The 14,591-nt window shown below is 35.9% G+C and overlaps 1 protein-coding gene across 1 annotated transcript in view; it reads right to left on the minus strand.

Annotated features, from left to right (window-relative positions):
• Positions 1–11,517, minus strand: part of FASN3 (Fatty acid synthase 3) — a 43,949-nt gene extending 32,432 nt beyond the window's left edge. Inside the window, exons 1-4 of the mRNA XM_073078120.1 lie at positions 11,382–11,517; positions 6,491–6,643; positions 5,855–6,047; positions 2,312–2,432 (exon numbers count right to left, since the gene is read on the minus strand). Of these exons, the coding sequence (XP_072934221.1) occupies positions 2,312–2,432; positions 5,855–6,047; positions 6,491–6,643 (467 nt within the window). The 5' untranslated portion in view covers positions 11,382–11,517. The remainder of the gene's footprint in view (positions 1–2,311; positions 2,433–5,854; positions 6,048–6,490; positions 6,644–11,381) is intronic.
• Positions 11,518–14,591: the final 3,074 nt, after the last annotated feature.

A 14,591-nucleotide genomic window follows, 5' to 3' on the forward strand; every position in this document is an offset into this window, starting at 1 on the left:
AAATGATAAGGTTGACCCTTAATTTTTTTTTATTTACATGGCAACACAACGTTTGCCGGGTCAGCTAGTAATTAAATAATAGATAAATGCTTTCTATGCTCACAGCCCCAAACTAGGATTCCCTGTATCGTGGGTACCATGGACACGCACAAAGACAATACACAAACACCCAGACCCAGAAAAGATATCTAAATTCATCATTCAGAAATCTGTCAGTGCTCGAACCTGGAACCCTTTGCGCGTCAGACCGGTATGGTGACCGCTCTGCCATGCGAGTTGTCAATAACGATTTACTTTCCAATATTACGTGTAGATGCTTAAAATGTTTGATGTGTTAGAATCAGCTGTCTTCCAATATTATCATAAGCATAGATAAATAATAGATATTCCCGTATTTGAACAGGAACAAGAGAATAGCTTGAATAAATATTATATATTTCCGAAAACGCGTGTTTTCCACTGAATCCGTTATTAAAACAATGTGTTCTTGTTTGAGATGAGCATCCACTTACACCAGTTATTAATAATCACAAATAATGACACCGTATGGTATTGTAAAACCTATTTCTGCCTAATAGCAGCAGTGTTCATCGCTGCTGAGTTTTGGTGTGAAGGGTGACGTAAGGGAAACATACTTTTCAAGGCGTTCCAGCTTAGTCCTCAGGGGTAGCGGCGCATCTGTGGCTGACCTAAGGTAAGAATATCTAATCCTATCTGCGGTTGATTACAGATGTCCACGGGCGGCAGTGGCCACTTACCATGAGGTGGACTGCATACTCGTCTGCTATATTACTACTATATTATAAAAAAACTATATTATAAAAAAAACTTCTTTTATTTTTTGGTAGAAAGGTTCAATGGGATAAGTTTTAGTCCAGAAACATCCATCCTTAGATTGTCTTAACGAATAATCGGCTAAGCCCATTATGGGATTAATTCCTGATTCGGGACAAGGATTACGTAATTGCTATGACGTCATGGATGCTGTTATCCCGTGACGCTAATTGATGGAGATTTATGGGACTGTCAGTACAAAAATTGGAATATTTTTTTCGGACTCAAGAGGGTAATGTTTTACGAGTGTATTACCGCCCAAAGGGCTTGTAGGTATTTAATATATGAGGTGTCTTTAATATATAATATGATTCGTGTAAGTGTCTGAGTAACATAGGATTCATAGCTTCTTGTTTAAAAAAAAATCGCAGTACAAATTAAAAAATAAAAACTTTGCATTACAAATACAAATTCATTTTTTTTAATATTCATTTATAACAGCGAAATTTCCGTTTTTAAAACTCGTACTGCGAAACTTTAGTTCCGATACGGTCGACGAGGGCGCTGTGTGAGCGAAAACGTAAACGGTGACCGTTTTCATCATCATCATCATCAACCCATTACTGTCCCACTGCTGGGCACGGGTCTCCTCTCATAATGAGAAGGCCCAACCCAAAGCACAGCACCGCTTAATACTGCTTAATACGATTGATATAAGGATGGTACCTCCACGGATGAACAGCAAAAGGATCTATCACTTCCAAACATGCCCTTATTTAAGAACTGTCTTTTCCAACAGTGGTATAGTAATAAGACTATAACATCGTGAAATGAAAACTCGGGAATGATAGCAAAAAACTTGGGAATAAAGCATCTATTCAACTTTTTCTTTTAGTTGATTACAAAGCACTGTAAAGACTCGCGCTCCATTTCTTGCAAAGATAGGAGCTAGGATACAACAATTGGAAGAACAGACGAACAATAGTATGCTATGATAAATATACAGTAACAGGTATATTGTTTTCTGTTGTAGTAGTTTCTTTTATTTAAGAAAGTTGCAAACAATAAAGAAGACTATAAGGTGAGTAGCTACTGTCGCCCATGGACATTTGTAACCCCAGGTAAGATAAAACTCTTACCTGAGGTCGGTCACAAGGTTTTCCTTGAGGACTAAGATGGAACGCCTCTCATAATTAGTGGGGAAGGGAGTGATAAGTGAGCGAATGAAAAGCAGAACAGAATAGAAGCAGAACTGCGTCACACTAGAAATCAGTGTTAAGGTGGTAGGCTTCGTAGGTGGTAGTTTCTAATACCAATGTATAGATATTAGATCTTTCATAGCCCATAATTATCTAGCTTTTCTGAATTTTTAGTCAAACAGAATTACCACATTTACAAAAAACCCTGAGTACGTTTATCGTTGATAAAAACTTTTTTCAAATTAGTTTTATAGAATTACCACAATTACATAAAAATGTAATTGGTGTATCTTTACCGTCATAAAAAAAATGAAGATACGAAGTAATTTTCCACTTACCCAGTGACTCCGAAGCCGTTGACCTGCATCTTCTCGTAGAACCATGTCTTCTCTGACTCGGAGAAGCAGGCTCCGATGAACACGCCTGTTTTGGTATTCTTCAGCTCTTTGGGGTTTAGTCCTGGATGAAGAAGTTGAAAAAACTTAATGGAGAACATATTGCCATAAAAATATGCCATAATTATAAATTTATTTATTGCCATAGAAATATAATATAGGTATAGAGATATATAAAAATAATTGTGAGAACAAACGGGCCAATCTTAGAGGTCTTTTTGGAAAATTTTACGACAGGAACATTTATAGTTTTTAATTTTTGGGTAACTACATACTATGATTTCGTGTGGAAAGTAATTGTGATAAAGAAGAAAGGGAAAATTACCCATTTATTACCCATGTTCTTATAAATAAGTATATTTATCAATATGTGTGTGGCATTTATCATTGTCTATGTGTGTGTGGCATGGCATGACACAGAAAATTCTGGTGTGGGGCTGTGAGTGTAGAAAGCGTCTATCAAGGAGATTTCTAAAGTACAAGATAAATTCTTGACCCGTAAGATATTTAAAAAGTGATCAGCAATCAAAAAGTCTTCAATTCGAATAAGCCTGAGGCTTCCTAATGTGACTTAAATCCTTAAAATTTAGAATATTAAATGAATGAATTTGAATTTTGAAAGCATTTCGTCTGAAGAAAATATTGAGTTATAATTACTTAAAGTTTTAATGGATTTTCCGATAAGAGTCCGTCCGTTTCCATTGCTTTAGTGACCTTGGAATTTGTTATGGCCAATTTATAAGGGTTGGTTCACAGGAATAATGTTTCAAATATGTCAACATTTCTTAGTGAATCTTTATTTGGTATTTAGTTATACACAGGTATCTTTTTGGAATGTTAAGATACTTATCTATCTTTTTCTTAGCAGAATACTTAATCGGATTATCTTACGGACAATTGTGGAAAAAGCCTTAGCGAGTCACACTATGAACGAGTAAGCGATAAAATATAATAACAAAAGTGATAATTTTTTCCTACCTATATTCATATTGAAATTTCTAAACGACTTTTAAATTTTTATATATATTTACATAGAGCGTGCCAGACATGTTTCGTGACAGATAAAATAGTACAGTAATATCCCGGACTTACGCGATTGGTGGGACCGAGCGATAACCGCGTAAGTCGAATTCGCGTAAGTTGAGATATGCATGTAAATGATATCGTATGGTATGATTCCGAATGTGTTGACTCTGCGCGACAAATACGAATGCTTACATTATTAGTTGTAGGGATAGTAACCTTATTATTTATAATCGGGAGTTGCGGGACACTCAAACCTAAGGAGAATCGACGAGATTTGAAAATCGCGTAACTCCGAATTCGCGTAAGTCGAGGTAGCGTAAGTCGAGGTATTACTGTATTATAAAGGATGGTAAATTAAGTTTAAAACCATGTGTCGGATACATTGCATGTTTTCTTGTTTACAAAGTTGGTAAATTTTTAATTTTTTTTTTAGTAATAAAATAATTCCACTGTACCTAAATATATTTCAAACAATAAGTATGATTACCAATTTTGTATAAAAGAAACATATCACTATCAACATTAAAAAAATACTAACTACCAAAACAGTAAAGTTAGCAAATTAAAACAAAAAAGTATTATTAATTGGAAAGCTATATTCAAATTATAAAAAATACGATTGCAAAATATCTCGACGGTGGTAGAACCCTTTGTGGTGTGCACGAGCATGCAGTCCACCTGATGGCTACTTCTATATAACTCGTATTAAAAAAATCTCGATTATCGTAGCTCGTTGCAAGTGGAACATCCCTTAATTCGGATCCCGAATACCTCGGAACAAGAATTGACGTCTCCAATGACCGCAACGAATTTAATCTGCAGGGAGCCGCCGAATTTTCGGATCAGATAAATTGGTCTCATTACTAAAGAGGGAAGGAATCGCCGAATATACGGATATACTTGTAGATCTGGGTGTGTTTCACACCGAAGTGTAACAAAGTTGGAATAGTGCCTAATTATTGAAGTTATACACTTTACATAGACTACTTATAGTACTACTCATACTACTACTTTATATATTACTTTGTATACATTGAGGTTCGTCTAGTGTGTTTAGGAAAAAAAATAGAATGGATTTTTACAATGCGCGCGCATAATCCGCAATTAAGACAAAATAGCGCAAATTAGACACAATGGTGTCGATTTTGGCTAGAAACGCCGCATTTTTTGCAGAAAAGGCTACCAACAAAGTTATATTAAATACTTTAACGTTTTTCGTTGTATGACCCATATCAATAAGTTTAGTTCACCAAAATTGTTTTAGTTAAAATGCTACCACATTACAATCAAACTTAGTTTCATTTTTGTTGTGTGGGCTAAGATGGTCGCCTCATATCAGTCAGTCGGTATCTACACCTTTCCATTAAACTCAAGAACCTTGCCCCCTCATCATATCGACACAGTCGTAGTATACAAAATATCAGAAGGGTAAGAAATCCCAATGCATCGCATAAACTACTTCATGAAAGAAATAAATGTGGCGGTTGCTTCCTAATCGAACATCTTTATACCTTAACTAGCTGACCCGGCAAACTTTGCACCGCCACAAAATCTATTTATCAAAATATTTCATATACAATATAGCCTATGTTACTCGTGGATATTGTGGATCGTGGAGCTTTCGAATGGTGAAAGAATTTTTAAAATCGGTCCAGTAGTTTTTGAACCTATTCATTACAATCAAACAAACAAAAAAGTTTTCCTCTTTATAATATTAGCATACAAATATAATGTGTAAACGCTGTTTCTTACTACAAGTATTCCAATCGGTGTGACGAGGTGACAGCCAAAGCAATTTCATTTGTTCTCCCAGAGAAACGGAACAATTTGTACAAACTATTGTGATATTTACCGGGTTCCAATAAAACTTATTTTGCCGTGAACCCCACGTGACCTCCGCTATCCTTTGGGCAATTTTATTCAGGATTTCGGTGTCTCCCTTCCGAATGAAAAGATCATGATTTGATCGAAAGACAATATCATAAATACTTCCGTATAACATATTATGTCGTGTTAACCGTTTATTTGAAGGTGGTAGAAGTCTTTGTGGTTCCACTCACGAGGCACGATTGTCACATGTCCATCTGCCTTATAATAGCAGTGTTCAGCGTTCCATGTTCTGGTTAGAATGGGGAGACTTATCGAAGACGTTCCAACTTAATCCTTAGGGTATCCATAAGTGACGATTTCAGGTAGTAGTTTTATCTGAGGTTGATTACAAATGTCCATAGGCGGCAGTAGCTATTTAACATCACGACACATGACATATTTTGACACATGCGTCGCACTCTTAAGGCATAAGATGGGCGGTTTATATATATCATACTCTTCCACCATAAAACTGAATTAGTTCATCCTCTTCACCCTTCAAATCAATATACAGAAGAACTTCTCTTTGCTGACATAAGGCAAAAATTACCCTTTAACCTTGGTAATAAAATGTTGTTCTGATCATCTTACCAGCATCAATCACAGCTTCATAGGCCTTCTCCAGAAGAATCCTGCACATGGGATCCATGGTGTGGGCTTGCTTGAAGTGGACCCCGAAGAAGGAAGCATCAAACTTGTTGACGTTGTTGATCTTGCCAGTCCGCTGTGGGATCTCGGGGTGAGCGAGCTTCCATCGTCGTCCATCGCCGGAGATCAGGTCGACCTGGAGAAAGGCAGCAGAGTTAGCAGGTTTGATAAAGGATACATACTCGTATTTATCAGAGAAATTCCAACTAAGTCGCTACTTAAGGTCGGCTACAGATGAGTTGCTACCCCTGCAGACTTCTTTTTTATCTATTTAAGCTGGTAGAACTTTGTAGCTCCACTCTGGAGGTACCGCCACCACAGCTGTTTCTTCTTAATAAAATAAATTTTAGGCGCTGGTTAGAAGGGTGTGGTAAGGAGACGTTTTCCAAAGCATTCTTTAGTCTTCAGAGGATGCAACGCATCTGAAGCCGACCTCAGGTAGGGCTCCAATTTTATCTTGGATTACAGATGTCCAAAAGCAGGAGACACTTACTCGTACCAAAGCGTCATTTCCTAAATCTATCGTAAACATTTGCTACATAAAAAGATATATCCAAAAACCAAAGAAATATTTCTTACTTTATTAAAGAGGTTCTCCTGAAGATGGATGACGGAGTCAGAATCAGGGAAGTAGCCGGAGACACCGGTGATGAGCACCTCGTCGCCAGGGGGTGGGTGGGAGAGCCGGTGTCCCGACGTCAGCCTATCCTCGGAAACCACTGTTGGAGCCATCTGAAAAAGCGAAATTTTGATATAAAACTAGAAAGCCAATTAATTCTTATAAGTTAGTTTTATAACTTGTTCGGATCTAAAATTAGCCTAATATGCATATTTCTTAATAACATCAGTGTTAAGTGCTGCTGTGTTCCTTTTTGAAGTATGCAGTAAGTGAGACAGCAAACGAGTATGCAGTCCACCTGATGTAAAGTGGCTACTGCCGCCCATGGAGATCTGTAATCAACCCCAGATAGAGTTAAATATTCCTACTTGAGGTCGGCCACAGATGCGCCGCTATCCATGAGGACTAAGCTGGAACGCTTCGGAAAAGGATGTCTCCCGTACGACATACTTCAAACCAGAACACAGCAGCGCTTAACACTGCTGTTATTAGGCAGAAATATGTGTGGAGGTGGTGCCACCGGAGCCGAACCACAAAGGGTTCTACCACGTTAATAGATAACAAGTAAGTTATTTCTGGACTGGCACACTTTATCGTAAAGTCTATTCTTTTCTGTCGACTGAATTCTATATAGTAACTTGGGTAATATTTACAGTGAAATTTAATTAAAATGTAAATGCAACAATTTATGCAAGCCTGTAAAAGGTTACTGAGTTCAGTGGTATTTGAAATTCAATAACTTCATTTACGTATTCATACAATTTATTTATTATTATTCAATTATAACAGGTTTTGTGTACGTGTCCGGGAATTTGGTAAGGTTGACGGGTCCCAGATTCAAATCCCAAATACGAACCTATTAAGGTATACGCCTTTTAGAAATTATGATCACTTGGTGTAGGTAAGGGAAATCATCGCAAGGAAACTTGCATATTTAAAATATCTTTTAAAAATGTTTTCAACAGTATGAAGTCTACCAATGCTTTATAGCCAGCTCAGTGCAAATCGCTTGATCCGTTTTATTTTGAGACGAAACCCATGTCCCGTAGTGAGATCATCATCATCAACACTTTAACGTCCCACTGCTGGGCACGGGTCTCCTTGCAATTAGAAGGATTAGGCTATAGTACACCGCGATGACCAAGTGCGTTTTGGTAGACATCACCAACCTTTGAGATTTTTTTTTATAAATCTTTCAGGTATGCAGGTTTCCTCACGATGTGTTCCTTCACCGTTTAAGCAAGTGATAATTAAGTGATTAATGATGATAATGGTACATCTTTATGAATAATAATTACCTATTAATAGACATGATTTTTTTTATGTTCCAGAGATAGAAATTTGACAATAATCCAATTTGGAGCAATAGATTTTTTTAATTATCTAGGCACGCGGTAGCGTGTCAGTCAAGTTCATAAAAAAGTATTCCATATATTTCTCATTTATACACATATAATTGGTGGTAGAACCCTTTGTGGTTCGACACTAGTGGCACCACCGCCACACCTATTTCTACCTAATAACAGCAGTGTTAGGAGCTGCTGTGTTCCGGTTTGAAGGGTGTGGTAAGGAAGACAGACTTTTCCGAGGCGTTCCAGCTTAGTCCTCAGGTAGGAATACTTAATCCTATCTGGGATTGATTACAGATGTCCATGGGCGGCAGTAGCCACTTACCATCAGGTGGACTGCATGCTCGTCTGTTACTCCTATATTATAAAAAAACCTATTTAATTATTATTCTGCTATAAACTAATAGGTACATAAGTAGCGAATACTGATGTAAAACGATTGTAATAAATAAAGTAATTAACGTACGAATAATACAATTTACCTCCTTCCTAGTGGAATTCCTAAATATTCGATCATTAATTTTAAAACTAACTTTGGGAATTGATTTTATTTATAAATGCTAATGAATTCCCGATCATTTAACTAAACATTACTGTTTCCGTGTATGTTGTTCTATAAATTTGTTACCGAGTTAATTTTCATTGAAATATTGTTTTTATATACATTTTTTGTTGAAATCAATTGTTATCTTACTCGTATGTAATATATAAAGACGTATTAAGCTTTGATATCTCGGTCTATCTATCGGGGTTTCCTAGGTTCAAACCTCAGGCATGCGCATCGCATTTTTTAAAGTTATGAACGTATAACAAAATTAATTATCACTAGTTTATAGGGCGAAAGAAAATATTTTGAGTAAAGGCTTGAAAGTTTTGAAAAATAGTTGTCAAAGGGTGCAGTATGCCAATATGCACTTGGATAGCGTCGTGGACTATGGACTAAACCTCTCTAACTTTGAGCACCCTGGCTAGCAGTGAGACTGTAGTGGGTGGATGCGGATGACACTATTCAACGGTTCGATGGGTGGCAGTGACGATGATGGTAAGTGACCATCAGGTGGACTGTATACCAGTATGCTACTTTCCTTTGCCTGATGGTAATTACGGCCACCCTATTACAAGGTGGTCAATTTTGAAGGTGGTAGAACCTTTTGTGGTTCGACTCCGGTGGCACCACCGTCACACCTATTTCTGCCTCATAACAGCAGTGTTAGGCGCTGCTGTGTTCCGTTTTGAAGGGTGTGGTAAGGGAGACATACTTTTCCGAGGCGTTCCAGTGTAGTCCTCAGGGGTAGCGGCGCATCTGTGGCCGACCTCAGGTAGGAATATCTAATCCTATCTGGGGTTGATTACAGATGTCCATGGGCGGCAGTAGCCACTTACCATCAGATGGACTGCATGCTCGTCTCCTACTCCTATATTATAAAAAAAACATATACTCACTTCATATACAAGGATTCTATTAGAAACCAATCACAGAACTAAGATAGTCGTGTCATATATAATTCCTTGAATATATTTATAGTAGGTATTTGAATAAATACCATACCATTTCCTTTTCAATTACATGTGCGCTCACTTTGAATACAAAAGCTCATTAATATGTACCATTGACATCACGACACTGTATTTAATTAGTTTAAAACGGGCCCCATAATTATTACTGTATTTTCTCTTTTCGAAAATTGTAACTGTATTTATCATTTGTGTTCTATTTTGGTATTGGTTCATCATCATAATCAACCCATTGCTGTCCCATCGCTGGTCACGAGTCTCCTCAGAATGAGAACGATTACGCCATCGTCCACCGCGCTGGCCAAGTGCGTATTGCTAGACTTCACATACCTTTGTAAAACTTTTCTTTTTTTTTAATTTCTCAGGTATGCAGGTTTCCTCGCGATGTTTTCCTTCACCGTTTTATAGTGATAATTAATTTCTAATACGCACATAAGTTTGAAAAATCAGAGGTGCGTGCCTGGGATTTGAAAATAGGACCCCATGATCAAGAAGCCGAGGCTTTTGAACACTAGGCTTTTCACTGTTTTTTTGTAGTATTGGATGTATAAATAAAATGCTGTTATGTAGCCTAATTTTGAGAGTCTAGTGAACCAGACTTAAAACCTTCGGCGACTTGGGGTAACTAAAGAAAGTACCGAAAAGTAAAGAAAGTGACAACAACAGCAGTAAATTAATACACAAGCAACGGACTTGTCTTCTTCATTTTTGAGAATTAGATCGAGCAGAATATTATTATTTTGCTAGTATTATTGTATGTCTGTTAGTCTACGTAATTTTACATTAGAGGAATAGTGCAAGATTGTAAAATTTAATAGACTTGTCGGGAATATTTGTGACGAAGTTGTAATCGCATTCTTATGATGTTTTAATAAATCCGATGTTTAGAATATCACTATACTTAGTGATATTTAGATTTAGTGAAGAAACAAAATGTAAAGACTCATAATTATTACAAAACAAATAATAAATTGAACAACTGCTTGTTGAATAGCCCTCGATTAAATCTACGAGGCACGTATTGTAACATTTTATATGGACTTGGTAGCTGTGATGGCTGTACTATATGTCGTCTATATGTCTCCAAACATGTGTGATATAGATGGCGTCTATATGTCTCCAAACATGTGTGATATTTGCTATATAGACACCGTTGTGAACAGAATGCACTGTAAGTCGAAAAAACTCCTTAAAAGTTATAAAGCGACACAAAAGTATAAATTTCGAACCCTCAAAAGTAAAGTAAAAAAGTTACATAACTTATTTTTAGTTATTTTTATAGTAACTTGGTGCCATTTTTACTGATACTTCAAATAACACATACATGTTACATTTATAAATTGTTATAAATATGAAAGGGTCGAAATGCTTTTTATAACATACCACTTAAAGAGTGGCCCTTATATTGTTATTGTATAATGTTGTTATCAACTCATTATAGTCCCTCTGCTGGACAGGAGTCTCCTCTCAGAATGATAAGACAGATTGAGAAGGATTAGGCAATACTGGAGTACGCGGTGGACCGCGCTAGTCAATTGAGAATTAGACTTCACAAAAATTTCGTTTCCTCGTCATGTTTCCTTCACCGTTATAGGAAGTGATTTTTTTTTATGAATGTGAAATTAATAAATACTTATATTTATGACTATGCACCGAATCTATTTTAGAAGAAGAGACTAAAAAAAAAAACAAAATAAAGAAATACAGGTGAATGAATATGAAACATAAGTGATAGTTGATCATAATGCCTCCTAACGGGTGACCTTATGTTGAATTTGAATAGTTCATTGATCACTAACTGTATCTAGAACTATATGGCATCTAAAATAACTGTACTTTAACATAATTGAAAAAAGGAACAACATATTTGCAACAAACTTATCACATTTTTAGTACTCTAGAGAAGGACGTCTTCCTTAGTAATACATTCGATAGTTTGCTACTTACACTGCCGCTACATGTTCACCATTATTAAACAAGTTCTCACCTTTGCAACGTTGTATGACAAAAGTCAATTCTTAACTGGCTCAGGAGTACGTGGACAACGGCTGATGACCACTCTGCGTTTGGGCTACGCGGGTGACGCGCAATGGTTTTAACAACGACAAGAAAAAAATACAGCGTGTTTTATTAAGTTAAGCGGTCTATTAGATGATGGACTCAACGTCAGGTGTTTTACTGTTGAAATAACACAAATATCCTAGCTTTTACACGATTAGTCAATCAATGTCTTACCAGTGCAACGTTCTATGACACAAGTCAATTCTTAACTGGCTCAGGAGTACGTGGACACCGGCTGATGACCACTCCGCGTTTGGGCTACGCGGGTGACGCGCAATGGTTTTAATAACGGCAAGAAAAAATACAGCGTGTTGTATTAGGTAAAGATATGTCCATTTAAATTCTATTGTTTATAGTAATCGCTTAACGGTATCAGTATTCGTTGGGAATAATTAAGCGATTGTTTAAATATTTTCAGACTTTCCAGTATATTTTTGTTACAATTAATTTCGGTATAGGTATGTGGAAATGTTTTCGGTATTCAAGAACCCAAATACCTTTTTTTTAATCTTATAATATATTCTTTCTGCTCTTCAATCGTATGTTTTAATTTTATGATAATACAAGCATTTACTTATCATCTATTTTAATATTTCTAGACTTAATTCTTGTGCAAAATTATACACCTTTAGATTCATCAATTTAAAATGTAAGTTATCTGTTAGTATAAGTTCTATTTGGTAAACTGCATAACATTTTCTTTCGGTATTTCTAGAAATATGTTACAATTAAATTAAATTGAAAAGCCACATATAAAAGTAACCTAAAAAGGTTTCAAGACTGTGTGCAATGTAATCCTTACTTATCTATCAGCATCATGATCTACTGCCAAATTGGTTTTTCTGCCAAACACAACTCGACCCCTTCAAATGAAAAGGTCGAAGCCGCAGTAAATCACTACTTTGAAGGTCTCGAAGAATCTTTTTTAAAACCGGCATAGAAGCATTGGAAAGCAAAAGGAAGAAATGCATAGACCTTGGTGGAGATTATGTCAAAAGATAAAAATATAATTTGGCGATTTTTTTTTGTTTTTCTTGGTTAGGCTAATTCATCATCATATTAAAATCACAGTAAAAACATAACTCTTCCTTGGAAATCGAGTAAAAAGGGTCTTTATGGAATTCGCCTTATAGTAGAAAAGTTCTTTAAAATGTGTCTTTGGCATATTATTATAATAAAGTATACAGTATGAAAGTAAATATAAAATGACAAAAAGTATGTTTGGGACGAATTGAGAACGACTAAATTCGATTGTTCCCGCAACATAAATAAATTCTATGAACGAACGAACGAACAAACTCTGATAAGCTGTAGGACTACCATGAGTTTACAAAAGTATTACTCGCTAGCGACTGCGTAAAATAAATGTATGAAAAATTGTACAGCGCCTCTGGTGGTTACTCGTAGAACTAAAATCCGTAGTGACGTAACTCGATACGTAAAAAACCTATCGAAATCAAATCGCTAGCGAATGTCATTATGATCTATTGCCATACAAATTCGGTCCCATGAGTCATTAATTTGACAGACGTTGTCAAGAAATACCGTAACGATAGTAGTTATGTTATTCACTAGCAAAATGACAATAGTTTTCTATTTACCATTTCTATAGTGGCGTTTCTATGCCAACTCATGGTAATGCTACTGTTAGCTTCATGATATTGAACGTTATACTTGGTTTAATTTTTTAAATAATTTTTATATTTTTTTTGAACCGAACTCTGCGTGGCACTGAGATGAAAACAATAATAAATTTATAATAGATATAAATGTTAATTTACAACTTAATTTTGAAGCTATTAAGCTGTCTACCAATTTGCACTTGGGCAGCGCGGTGGACCATGGCCTAATCCTTCTCATCCTTAGAGGAGACCCGTGCCCAACAGTGGGACAGTAATGGGTTGATTATAGACAAGCTGTCGTTAAATCACTATCACTCGATGACCTAATTTTCTTTTTGAGCGGCCGATAGCAGTATATGTTTGATTTCATTCGAAAATATTGAAAATTTTTTCTTACGAAAATTTTGAAAAATCATTACAAAATTTCGACATTTACCAATTTTAATAACCGAAATCATCAAATTTCTATCTTTGGTGAGTAAACAATTATAAGGGTTGTGATGGGTTAGGGCCAAAATAACACTCGATTACTAATATATATAAAGATTTTATTTCTATTAATGGAAATACGTTTTCAACATAGATATATTATCCTACTGACGTTAATATATCTATGGTTTTCAACAATATCAGACAGTTGACAAGTAGAAAGTAACAGATTAAAAATTGTGCAGTTTATACTCGTAAATTCCTAACAGCTCTAGCGATGGTAGCTAACGGGCCCGTCTTCCGTGGTTTTCTAACACTCTAGACACTTCACAAATCTACATATTTTCTCCCTGAACCTTACTACTCCGAACATTAGGACATTGTGTGCAAATGAGCTGTTTTCAGCTCGTTCTATTCTCTGACCTTTACTTATTGACTGCATTATTACTTTGTTCAAGAAGACCTTTTGTATTTACGGAAAATTTGATTCAGGTTTAGTATAGGTATAAATATTGATCGAAAATTGTGTCTGGATTACATTTTACATTCTTATATTATAATTCCTAAATTATTCCTATAAAGTTTCAAACCAGAACCAGAACACAGCAGCACTTATCGCTGTTGTGTTCTGGTTTGAAGGGTGTGGTAAGGGAGACATACTTTTCTAAAGCGTTCCAGCTTAGTCCTCAGGTGTAGCGGCGAATCTGTGGCCAACCTCAGGTAGGAATATCTAATTCTATCTGGGGTTGATTATAGCTGTCCATGCGCGGCAGTAGCCACTTACCATCAGGTGGACTGGATGCTCGTCTGCTATATAATTAAAAAAATATCTATCATAATTAAACGGTGCTAATATTACTATGATTGTAGATTATTCACTCTTTTATAATAAATTATTTTTTATTTAGTAATTCCAATACCTACTTGACTTTATTTGTGAAGATAACATATTTTATACTTTACTACTTTTTACTTTGCATTAAAAAGAAATAGAGCCGGTAACAATAGAATAAATACTATTTATGTTCGTTCGAAACTATGTACATATTTATATTTACGATGATGATTTAAACATGGTAGTGTGT

The sequence above is a fragment of the Epargyreus clarus genome, unplaced genomic scaffold, assembly GCF_041222505.1.
Source record: "Epargyreus clarus isolate Ecla_fem2 unplaced genomic scaffold, WU_Ecla_fem_2.2 ptg000012l, whole genome shotgun sequence".
Classification (NCBI taxonomy): Eukaryota; Metazoa; Arthropoda; class Insecta; order Lepidoptera; family Hesperiidae; genus Epargyreus; species Epargyreus clarus.